General features: G+C 47.1%; 1 protein-coding gene across 1 annotated transcript; it reads left to right on the top strand.

The window, feature by feature from the left end:
- The first annotated feature begins 5,883 nt into the window (after window positions 1-5,883).
- LOC311633054 (eukaryotic translation initiation factor 4E type 3) lies at window positions 5,884-8,136 on the top strand. Its single transcript, XM_084905240.1, has one exon. It carries the CDS (start codon window positions 6,010-6,012, stop codon window positions 6,364-6,366), a length of 357 nt encoding a protein of 118 aa, XP_084761366.1. The 5' UTR covers window positions 5,884-6,009; the 3' UTR covers window positions 6,367-8,136.
- The last annotated feature ends 4,340 nt before the right edge of the window (window positions 8,137-12,476 follow it).

Below are 12,476 nucleotides of genomic sequence, written 5' to 3'. Positions count from 1 at the left end.
TAACACCTCCAACCCGGCTCGGATATGGTTTTCGCCGAAACGGGACTTTTGGCTTTCGGCTCCTATCCTGGTCTTGTCGCGACAGCATCTGGAAACCCCGAATTTTATTTAGCTCGCGATCGGGGCCCAAGCGCCCACATCCTTGCGGGGACTAGCGCTAGTCTAGATTTCCCGGGACCTTGCAGCAGCAGGATGGCGGTCAAACTGGGTAGGATTTTGCCGCCTACGAAAACCGCCTTGTCAGACGCGTCCTCCACCCGCATTCCTTTACCCTCAGTCAGGGTCACCAGCATCATTTTTCCAGGATGGGCCCAAAGTGTCACCTCAGACTTCCCATCTCTAAAGAGGGGGCCTGGGCACAGAAGAGTCCACTGGCCAAAGCCTGGTTGGGTGGTGGGCGGGGAATGCCAAAACTGGGAGAAAAAGTGGCGACTCCAGCTGCCTTCGGAGGCCTTTCCCTTGCTCTCTGTTTCCAATCTCCAACCTGTGCACACCCAGCACTTTTTCGGGTTTTTTATAAGGAGCTGAATCTACCTAGCTACCAGGCTGTTTGACTTGTTTGGCCCTTAGCCTCTCCCCTGGAGGCTGGCTTGGTTTGAGTTTGAATCTGGGCTCTGCCCCTTAATAACTGTGACATTCCAAAAACAGGGACTTGAAATCTCTGAGCAATTATCTACTTTGTAAAATGGACACAAAGACTTCTGTGCCCCCCTCTCTAAGCCCCTATTATAATTAAGCTACTAGCCCTGCGCTCGAATCTGTGGGCCAGTAGCTCTCTGCTCCCGCCTGCTGCCCAGAGGCTCTCCATGGCCCAGAGGCCCATCCTGGCCTGATGAAGCAAGCACTCTGCCCGGCAGCAAGCCTGCTCTCAGAACCCCCCTGCCACTGGGGTACTTAGAGGGGCTGAGAGAACTGGTTGCCGCCATTTTGTGACAGTGATGGTTAATTTGCATATTATTTTTTTAAAAATATTTTTATTGATTATTTTACAGAGAGGAAGAAAGAAGGATAGTCAGAAACACCCATGAGAGAGAATCATCAATCAGCTGCCTCTTGCACACTCCCCATTGGGGATGTGCCCGCAACCAAGGTGCATGCCCTTGAACAGAATCGAACCTGGGACCTTTCAGTCCACAGGCCGACGCTCTATCCACTGAGCCAAACCGGTTTTCACTGCATATTATATTTTTATTTGATAGGACCATTAGCCCAGTCTGCATGGTGGAGTGGTTGAACATCAACCTATGAACCAGGAGGTGGTTTAATTCCTGGTAGGGGCACAAGCTGGGTCCCAGTGGGGGACAGGTAGGAGGCAGCCAAAGATAACTCTCACTCATCATTGATGTTTCTGTCTCTCTCCCTTGCTCTCTGAAATTAATAAAAAATATATTTTTTAAAAAGAATAAGTGATTAGAGCTTAGTAGCTAGTATTCTGTGTCTGTACCCATGCTGTTCCCTCCTCCTGGAGCCCACCTAGATTCCTCACGTGGCTGACTCTTGCCCATTCTTAGGTAATACTAATAAAAACAACTCCTAAACACTTGACATATATCAGCTCATAAGTCTTCATAACAGTCTTTCTCTCCATTTTAGAAATAAGTAAAGTGACTATGAGGTCAAGCTCTCTAGCTTATACTCTTAACCATTAACCTGATCCACTGATCATATCTAATAAAATTTACTGTCATTCTACTACACCCACAAGCCATGCCCACCAGCCAATCAGGAACAAGTATGCAAATTATCCCAACCAAGATGGCTACAGCCATGGAGAGAGCAGGAGTCTTGGGTTTCCCCGGCAATGGAGGAAGCCAAGCGTTCCACCCACCCTGGCCAGCCCAGGCCTCCACTCAAGGCTACAAGTTTTAGTTATAGAAGATACATAAATCCCAACAAAAATGGCAGCAGCCACAGAGCTGGAGAGAGCAAGAGGCTTGAGTTGCCTCTGGCTATGGAGAAAACCAAGCTTCCACAGCCCTGGCCTGCCTTGGCCTTGCTCAAGGCTACAAAGTTTCAATTATAGAAGATAAATAAGTCCCAGATACCAGGGCCTCTGCTTGGGTCACTAGGGGACGTGGCCAGCCTGCAAACCACCACAGGCCCCTCGCCCAGGCTACCCCACATCCCAAGGGAACCCCCACCCTGATCCGGGACACCCTTTAGGGCAAGCCAGCTGGCCCCCTGTGAACCAGGCCTCTATCCTATCTAATAAAAGAATAATAGCTGGGACCGGTTTGGCTCAGTGGATAGAGCATAGACCTGCAGACTGAAAGGTCCCGGGTTCGATTCCGGTCAAGGTTGTGGGCATGTCCCCAGTAGGGGGTGTGCAAGAGGCAGCTGATCGATGATTCTCTCTCATTGATGTTTCTGACTCTCTATCCCTCTGTCTTCCTCTCTGTGAAAAATCAATAAAATAAAAAATTTTTAAAAAAAGAATATGCAATTTGACTATCACTCCAACACACAAAATGGCTGTCCCCATGTAGTAAAAGATGGATGCCCCTATGTGGACACAAGATGGCCACCACAAGACGTCAGCAGGGGAGGGCTGTTGGGAGGGACCAGGTCTGCAGGGGAGGGCAGTTGGGGGGAAGGGAGGGACCAGGTCTGCAGGGGAAGGGCATTTAGGGGGAACTAGACCTGCAGGGGAGAGCAGTTAGGGGCAAACAGGCTGGCAGGGGAGTAGTTAGGCATCAATCAGGCTGGCTGGGGAGTGGTTAGGGGGTGATCAGGCTGGCAGGCAGAAGCAGTTAGGGGCAATCATGAATGCAGGAAGGTAAGCAGTTGGGAGCCAGCAGTCCTGCATTGTGAGAGGGATGTCGCATATTGGAGAGGGTGCAGGGTGGGCTGAGGGACATCCTCTCCCCTCCCCTCCTGTGCATGAATGTTGTGCACCAGGCCTCTAGTACTTAATATAATATGATAATACTTCACATAAAAAGATCAAAACAGCCAAAACCGGTTTGGCTCAGTTGATAGAGCGTTGGCCTGTGGACTGAAAGATCCCGGGTTCGATTCCAGTCTAGGGCATGTACCCTGGTTGCGGGCACATCCCCAGTATGTGCAAAAGGCAGCTGATCGATGATTCTTTCTCATCGATGTTTCTAACTATCTCTCTCTGTTCCTCTCTATAAAAAATCAATAAAAATATATTTAAAAAAAAGATCAAAACAGATGAAACCCATAGTCAAGGCTAATGCTACCTGAAGGCTTTTTGGGGCCAGGGCAAGGAACTGCTTCCCAAGCCTTGTCTATGGAACAGGAACTAACGAGAGAAAATAGAGGCTCTAAAGGCAGGGTCACTTACCTGAGGTCACAGACGGTGTCAGGACCAAATCAGAGCCTGGGTTTGGCTATCCCAAAACTTTTGGAGATGACTAATTCAGATTCCCTTCTCAACACCCCCCACTCCAGACTGAGCAGTTTGTTTTCTGCCCTCTCCAGGGTTCACTTGCTGCCAGGCTTTCACATGGGCTGTGCCCTCTACCTAGAATACGTCATCTCTTCTTGTTCATTTGCTTGCTGATTTGCTTGCTTGTTTTTGCTTTCCCGGTTTTGTAGTTACTCAGGCTTTGGGTGTCAGGAATCACTTCTTCAGGGAAGCCCTTCCTGTCTGCACCTCATCTGAGACTAGGTGCAGTTTACAGTTAACATGCTTGTAACTTGCATTTTCTCCAGCACTCACTGCCAATTACAATCTTATTGTTAACCTTGAGATTTCCTTCACATGCATTGCTTAAATTCAATTTCTAGGTTATCAATACCCAAATTTCTCTCTTCAGTCCAGTTATTTCCAGGATCCTGCATCCTATTCACCATTTCCATAGGGGATCCCTTAAGCTGTCCTCCTGTTTTTTTTAATTGTTTTTTTATTTGTTTGTTTGTTTTGGTTCCCTGATTGATTTTTCTATCAGTGTGTTATCTTTATTTTTTTTAAATTTCTTTATTGATTAAGGATTACATATGTGTCCTTATTCCCCCATTATCCCTAAAACCCCCTCCCCCCCACAGTGTGTTCTTTTTTTTTTTTTAAGTTTTTATTGATTTTAGAGAGAAAGGGAGATGGAGAGAGCAATAGAAACATCAATGATGAGAGTCATTGATAGGTTAATCCTGAATGCCCCCTCCTGGGGATTGAGCCTGCAACCCCAGCATGTGCCCTTAACTGGAATCGAACCCGGAACCCTTTAGTCTGCAAGCTGACACTCTATCCACTGAGATAAATCAGCTAGGGCCAGTGTGTTCTTTTTTTTTTTTTTTTTTTTTACAGAGAGGAAAGGAGAGGGATAGAGAGTTAGAAACATTGATGAGAGAGAAACATCGATCAGCTGCCTCCTGCACACTCCCTACCGGGTATGTGCCTGCAACCAAGGTACATGCCCTTGATTGGAATCGAACCTGGGACCGTTCAGTCCACAGGCCAACGCTCTATCTACTGAGCCAAACCGGCAAGGGCTAGTGTGTTCTTTATTAGTGCTATGTCACTTTATTTCTGACTGTAATTTTTTTTTTTTTTTTAGTTACTGTATCTTTTCTCATGCTGTTGGGCATCTTTACCATCATTATTCTGAACTCTATATCAGATAAATTTCTTATCTCCATTTTATCTCTTCTGGAGAATTCTCTTGTTCTTTCATTTGGGGGTTGTTTGTCTCCCTATTTTGGCTGCTTATTTGAGGTTGTGTGTACAGATTAGGTAGATCTGCTACACCTCCCAATCTCTAGTGCAGGACCATGTCAGACCCTATTTCTGATTGGCCCCGAGTATGCTGTTTAGGTCTATCAGCAATAGACCGGGGCCGGATACTTTTGGAGAGGACCAAGATATACACCAGGGTCTGCTTTTCCTACCCCCAGGCCCAGAAGGAGATCAAGCAGTCTCAAAGTCTCCAGAGATCCGCCTCTGCTAGCAGTCAGATTATTATCAGCCTTGATTGGCTCACAGAATGGGGTGAGGTTTCTTCCAACAGGGTGTGGTGACTGCCTTTGCATCAGGTCAAAACCACCTGGATAAATAAGGGCTGTAGGAGAAAGGTGTCCTCTGCAGTGTGAGGGAATGACTCAGCACAGGAAACTGGGGTGGCTGCCTTCCAAGCTCTAATCCTAGAGTCCCCAACTATGGACTCTCCTCACACAGCTTCAGTACACTCTGCCCTCCCTCTGCTGAAGACTAAGATAGGTGGCTGCACAGGAAATTTTGGGTTAGCCCTTTAAGAGGGTGCCTGCATTTCTAGTCTCTCCCTGGCAGACAGCAACCCTGCTGCTTTTCACAGCCAGGTATTATATGGGCACCTTTCTCAGTTCTAGTGCTCTGGGCTAGGAGGCCAAGCTTGGGTATTAGACTCCCCAGAGTTATCAGTGGGAACCCTCCACAGCTGAGATATCCTTCCAGACTTTCAGCTGCTGTCTGTGGGAGCTTGGCCACCACCTACCAGTCTCTAGTGGTCTCCACTTTCCATCCTTGGTTATCAGGGTGCAAGGGTTCTCTCCAGCTAGTCTTCTGTTGATTTCTCAGGGTAGTTTTTCTGCATTTTATGTTATTTTTCTTTTCATTTACACACACACACACACACACACACACACACACACACATATATATATATATATATATATATATATATCCTATATAATAAAGAGATGCAAATTGATCATCACTCCAACACACAAGATGGCTGCCCCCATGTGGTCAAAGATGGCTGGCCCCATGTGGACACAAGATGGCCATCATGAGATGGCCAGCAGGGGAGGGCAGTTGGGGGCGATCAGGCCTGTAGGGGAGGGTAGTTAGGGGTGACTGGGCCAGCAGGGGAGGGCAGTTAAGGATGACCAGGCCATCAGGGGAGGGCAGTTAGAGGCAATCAGAATGGTATGGGAGGTGGGGCCACAGCCGCCGAGTGCGCATCCAACCTGAAGAAAATCTACACGGTACAGACGGTACAGATATTCTGGAGTGTGTACAATAACATCCCTCCTGTGGCTAACCTGCCTCTGAGATGTAGTTACCATTTAATGAGAGGAGAGAGGCGACCACTTTGGGAAGAGGAGAGCAATGCCAAGGGCGGCGTATGGAAGATGAAAGTGCCCAAGGACAGCACGTCCACAGTTTGGAAAGAGTTGTTGTTAGCGACTATCGGGGAACATTTCGCAGGCTGTGCCGCAGCAGATGACGAAGTCATAGGCGTCAGCGTCAGCGTCCGGGACCGCGACGACGTGGTCCAAGTCTGGAACGTCAATGCCTCCTTAGTGGGCGAAGCGACCGTTTTAGAGAAGATCCATCAGCTCCTGCCCCACATAGCTTTTAAAGCAGTATTTTATAAACCCCATGAAGAGCATCATGCTTTTGAAGGTGGACGTGGAAAGCACTAATTGCACTCTGTAAAGAATGCTTTGTCCTTTGCTGATTGGTTTTGGAAACGGTCTTAACAGGAGGGAGAGTGAAGAGAAGATTGCCGAAGTCCGATGCTGCTCACTTAGTGAGCTTCGGGCCCGCAGATGGGCAACTAGGACTCCAAGTGGCAGGTGGGGTGGGGAGACCGGGTTTCGACCGTCACATTGCTGGTTTTGTTTTTTGTTTTTTGCTTTTTTGCTTTCTGTGTTACTTTCACTCCAATTCTTTTGCCCTTTTGAATTCCGCGTTTGGTCTAATGACTGTTTTGTGCACTCTCCTTTCGTGGAGGCGCGGAAAACCAGTTCCCCTTTAAGGGCGGGCTGTGCCTGGTCATAGGTCATGCGTCCTCATGCCAGGACTGCTTCGGACGCCGCGCTGCCCTCACAGGAAGCCGCTGGGGAGACTGTCCTCGGCACTCCTGGTGGGACACACCCTGCGTGCCATGCACTGGCCTGGTTCTTCTGTGTTTGGGAGAAGCACAACCACACTTACCAGATGTTGCACTGTCAGCGCGCACATCTTTTATCTTTCCCTTTTAAACTCTTTCTATGGCTCTGAAAGGAAGATGATAGCTGGCTTCACTCACATGAAAGCTGCAGTGACCTTGAGCATCAGGGTACAACTCAAACCGAGTTTGGACTCGGACATCTTTCTCACGGAGGGCCCGTCGGCCTTTCCGCAGGAAGGTGGCTGGTGCCGGGCGCCCTCTGGTCTCAGAGGAGAGAACCAGCTAGCTGCCGCGAAGCTCTCCCACATGTTGGGCCTGTGCACACCCAGGCTCCACATCGATCGACACGTTTTGTGAAATGACCCTTTTCCTGCTCAGATTGTGTCATTTCCGGTAATCAGTAGTCCCCCAAATTGGGCAACTTTGCCTGTTGTTCGTTTCAGGGCAGGAAGCTAAATCTCATTTCCAAAATAAATGTGAACATTCATAGAGTTGAACTTGGAGTACATATTTGTTCATATTAATTTTTGGAATTATTCATCTATATTGTACTATGTCACCAAAGAAATGCTGGTTTTACTGGAAGGAAACGCCACGCTGTGGAACACTGAGCCCTGCTCAGCCTTGACTGCGGCTCTGCTTTGGCTGAGGGGTCGCTTGAAGCTGCTTGTCCTGGTGGCCTTGGCTCCAGGTTGCTCGCACACGCTCACACATCACACAGAGGGCATTGGACCCACGGTTTTTACTCTCCAGCAGAGCCCGGGGCCTGCAGGCCCGGCCAGTGTTTGTAAGTAAAGGTCTCCAGACATGTGCGTGGACTTCCTGCAGCTCTGCTTAGGGAAGCTGTGCCCTTCGTTGGCATCACTGACCACGACAGCCATAATCATGATGGTCATCATTTTTAAAAATGCTTTGTTTTTAAACTTGAGTTCTTCAGTGATTTTATGAGGTATAAGGATATCAAATCCATTTTTTAAAAGCCTGAAACTTGTTGCTTTAAATATTATACTAACATCCAGCTTGTTTTCATTATTCATCAAGAATTAAAAAATTATTCTGGACATGAATTAAAATTATTTTTATAATATAAGTATTTTTCTGATAGATTAGAAAAGATATTGACTTATCTTCATTATAATTGTCATATACATTTCCATAAGTAAATGGATTTTGAAGTATTTTTATTTTTGAACTTTATTTAAAGGCATTGTGATATGTTCAACCTTTGCATGTAAATAGCTTTTAAAGTAATAAAATAAAATAAAAATAGGAATGTTAGAATGGTATGGGAGGGCAGTTAAGGGTGACCAGCCCAACAAAGGAGGGCAGTTAGGGGCAATCAGGCTGGCAGGGGAGCAGTTAGGTGTTGATCATGCTGGAAGGGGAGTGGTTAGGGGGTGATCAAGCTGGCAGGCAGAAGCAATTAGGAACAATCAGGCAGGTGAACTGTTGGGAGCAAGCAGTCCTGGATTGTGAGAGGGATGTCCAACTTCCCATTTAGGCCCAATCCTGGGCAGTTGGGCATCCTTTGAGGGGTCCCAGATTGGAAAGGGTGCAGACTGGGCTGAGGGAACCCACTCCCCCACCAGTGCATGAATATATATATATATATATATATATATATATATATATATATATATCCATATTAAGGTGACCAGACGTCCCACTTTTGTTGGGACAGTCCTGATTTTTAACAATTTGTCCCGTGTCTCAAAAATCTTTCCAAATATCGGGACTTTTTTTTAAAACGCCGCGGGACGTGGGACAAATTGTTAAAAAGCGGGACGTCTGGTCATCTTAAAATATATATATATATATATTAGGAGTCAGGAGGGGGGTGTCCTTCAGCCTGGCCTATGCCCTCTCACAGTCTCCGGGACCCCATGCTCCTTACCACCTGTCTGCTTGCTGCTCCCTACAGCTTGGCTCACTGCTCCTTAGTGCTGCTGCGGAGGTTCCCACCACCTCTGCTGCACTCGCCAGCTGTGAGCCTGGCTTCTCGCTGAGAGGCACTCCCCCTGTGGGAGCGCACTGACCACCAGGGGCAGATGCCCATGGTGGTCAGTTCATAGCAACTAGTCATTCCACCATTCTGTCAATTTGCATATTAAGGTTTTATTATATAGGATAGGATATTGAATGTGAACTATAAATGAAAAATAAAATTTAAAAAAGAACCAAATAAAATTTTAGATCTGAAAAATGTTTAATATATATATATTTTTAATTCTCACCTGAGGATGTTTTTAAAATTGATTTTTAGAGAGAGGAATATCCATGTGATAGAGAATACCAGCAGGCTGCCTCTTCACCTGCTGACCCAGCGGGATCTATACCTAGAATGTGCACTAACCTAGAATCCAACAGGAAATCCTTTGGTGTACAGGTTGAGACTCCAACCAATTGAGCCACCTGGCCAGGGAAAATCTGGAAAAAAAATTTTATTTTTTTTTTATTTTTTTTTTAAATATATTTTATTGATATTTCACAGAGAGGAGGAAGGGAGAGAGATAGAGAGCTAGAAACGTCGATGAGAGAGAAACATCGACCAGCTGCCTCTTGCACACCCCCTACCGGGGATGTGCCCGCAACCAATGTACATGCCCTTGACCGGAATCGAACCTGGGACCTTTCAGTCCGCAGACCAATGCTCTACCACTGAGCCAAACCGGCTTCGGCTGGAAAAAAAATTTTAATGTACTACCAGTCGATGTGGATCAGAAGTTAGAGTGTCCACCCACACAATAAAGGGTCAAGGATTCAATTCCAGGTGAGGGCACATACAGAGATTGTGGGTTCCATTCCTGTCAGATTGCTTGGGCAATTGATCGATGTTTCTCTTTCCTTCTCCCTTCCTCTCTCTCTAGAATGAATGGGGCGGGGGGGGGACACACATCCTTAGAGGAGGACTTAAAAAATATATATTGGTTTGGTTCAATAGATAGTTCTTCTGCAGGCAGACTGAAGGGTTCTGGGTTGGATTCTGATCAAGGACACATACCTGGGTTGCAGGCTCAAACTGGGGCCCTGGTCGGGGATTCAGCAAGAGGCAACCAATTGATGTCTCTCACATTAGTTTCTGTCTTTCTCCCTCCCTTCCACTCTGTAAAAAAAAAAAAAAAAAAAAAAATCAATGCAAAAACCTCTTCAGGTAAAGATTATCCAAAACAAACACCCATTCCCAGTGTGATTATTGAAGGAGCATATGAAGTATTTGTTGAATGAATGGAGGGATGGGACTTTGCTTTCTGTTTTTAACAACTCTGCAAGAGAGAGGGTTTGCTTTTATTTTTTTTTTAATATATTTTATTGATTTTTTTTTTTTAACAGAGAAGAGAGAGGGATAGAGAATTAGAAACATCGATCAGCTGCCTCCTGCATATTGGGGATGTGCCCGCAATCAAGGTACATGCCCTTGCCTGGAATTGAACCCAGGACCCCTCAGTACACAAGGCCAACGCTCTATCCACTGAGCCAAACCGGTCAGGGCCAGAGGGTTTATTTTTTATTTTAATTTTTATTGATTGATTATTTTAGAGAGAGGAAGGGAGCGAGAGAAACACCAGTATGTTGTTCCACTTGTGCTCTCTTTGGTGCTTCTTGTCTGTGCACTGATCAGGGATCCAACCCGCAGTCTTGCTGTACCAGGAGGAGGTTCTAACCCACTGTGCTGCAGGCTGCCTGTCAGGGCCCCTCAACAAAACTTCTCTGGGTGCCCTGGTCCCTCTGCGGGCCGGAGCTCCTCTGCCACAGCAAAGGTTTGCGTTCCATTCTGTCAGGGCACCTACTTCGCTCCACCTCCCTTCAGGGCTCCCGGGCTGAGGGGAGCGCCTGTCCTGCTCAGGGCTCAGAGGGGAGAGCTGCCCCAGGGAGTCCTCCTAGCTGGGTGTGAGAAATGAAACTGGAGCCCTTCCTCCTTGAACCCTGTCGTTTTGGGGCATGTGAACGCATTTTATTTTATTTGGCACAGCCTCACGTGCCAGGCCTTGTGCGGCATGCAACCACCCCCACCCGCTCCTGCAGGACGTTACCCATGAGGGTGTCCCAGCTAATTAGCATATTTCTCTCTTATTATATAGGATGTATATATAGGTGCGACCAGGCCTGCAGGGGAGTGCAGTTGGGAGCAATTAGGCTGGCAGGGAGGGCAATTGGAGGCCATCGGGCTGGCAGAGGAACAGTTAGGTGTCAATCAGGCCAGAAGGGTGGTTAGGGTGATCAGGTTGGCAGGCAGGATTGAGCCTAAACCAGCAGTTGGACATCCCTCTCACAATCCAGGACTGTTGGCTCCTAATCGCTCACCTGCCTGCCTGCCTGGTTGCTCCTAACTATCCCCCTTCTGCTGGCCTGGTCACTCCCAACTGCCCTCCCTGCTGGCCTAGTTTAGTATAAGTCACCCTGGAAACTAATACAGCAGGAAGGAAGGGGGAAGGAAAAAAGAGGGAGACAGTTTTATTTCATCTTATTATTTAAACAGTGAAGCCAGCAGTATTGGGTTTGTCAACATAAAGTTACCAGAATTTATGGTTCTCATAAATTATGGGAGACCCATAACAAAGAAAAGGAGAGAGTTCATCTTTACCAGGGTATCTAGCAGAGGAATTTTTTTTAAACTTACAGATATAAATCCTCAAATCCCCACTGAACTGGCTTTTCCAGGCTAATTAGGAAAGCCCATATGGCTCTGGCTCAGATGCAGATTTGCTTGCCTTGCTTCTTTAATAAATTTGTTTGCTTTAATATCCTATATAATAGACAAAACCTGTTTGGCTCAGTGGATAGAGTGTTGGTTTGCGGACTGAAAGGTCCCAGGTTCAATTCTGGTCAAGGTCATGTACATTGGTTGCGGGCACATCCCCGGTGGGGAGTATGTGGGAGGCAGCTGGTCAATGTTTCTCTCTCTCTCATTGACGTTTCTAGCTCTCTATCCCTCTTCCTTCCTCTCTGTAAAAAAATCAATAAAATATATATTTTTAAAAATCCTATATAATAAAGAGGTGTTATGCAAATTGACCCTCATGCCCTCACAAGATGGCTGCCTATGACCAGGCTGGCAGGGGGGTTAGTGAGGGACAACCAAATGACTGAACAAGCAGGCTGCATGGGGTGATCAGACCGGTAGGGGGGTTGTTGGAAGCCAACCATTGACTTCACTAACAGAAGTAGACAAGGAACCTAGAAGGCTGGTCAACTTTGAAGCTCTGAAAGGTCAGAGCCAAGCACCCACTGTTTAGTTGAAACAATGGTAGCTGAAGCAACTTCCACCTTTTAGTCTTATGAAAATCCTTGCTGATTGGCTATTATTGGAATTGCCTGCCTAAGGGCTATGGGTGTATCCCAAAACCGGAATAAAAGAGATGGCAAGGCCAGCGCAAAGCGGAGTTCTTCCTCTTGAATTGGGCTCCCACCTGGCCCCCAATATTTACAAATTAATATTTTCTAGTCTCTTTCATTTGTGTTCAGCCTCCTCCAGAGCCTGAACCCTGAGCCTGAACCCCATGTGGGATGTGGGGGGAGGGGAGGACTCACAGGGGGTTAGTGAGGGATGACCAAACAACTAAACAGCAGCCTGCATGGTGTGACCAGACTGGCGGAGCGGAGCGGGTCATGAGGGGCAACCAAGCCAGTTGGGGGCCACCA

This window comes from Pipistrellus hanaki, assembly GCF_964339955.1.
Source record: "Pipistrellus hanaki genome assembly, chromosome: 15".
Classification (NCBI taxonomy): domain Eukaryota; kingdom Metazoa; phylum Chordata; class Mammalia; order Chiroptera; family Vespertilionidae; genus Pipistrellus; species Pipistrellus hanaki.
This window is presented reverse-complemented; position numbering and strand designations above follow the sequence as displayed.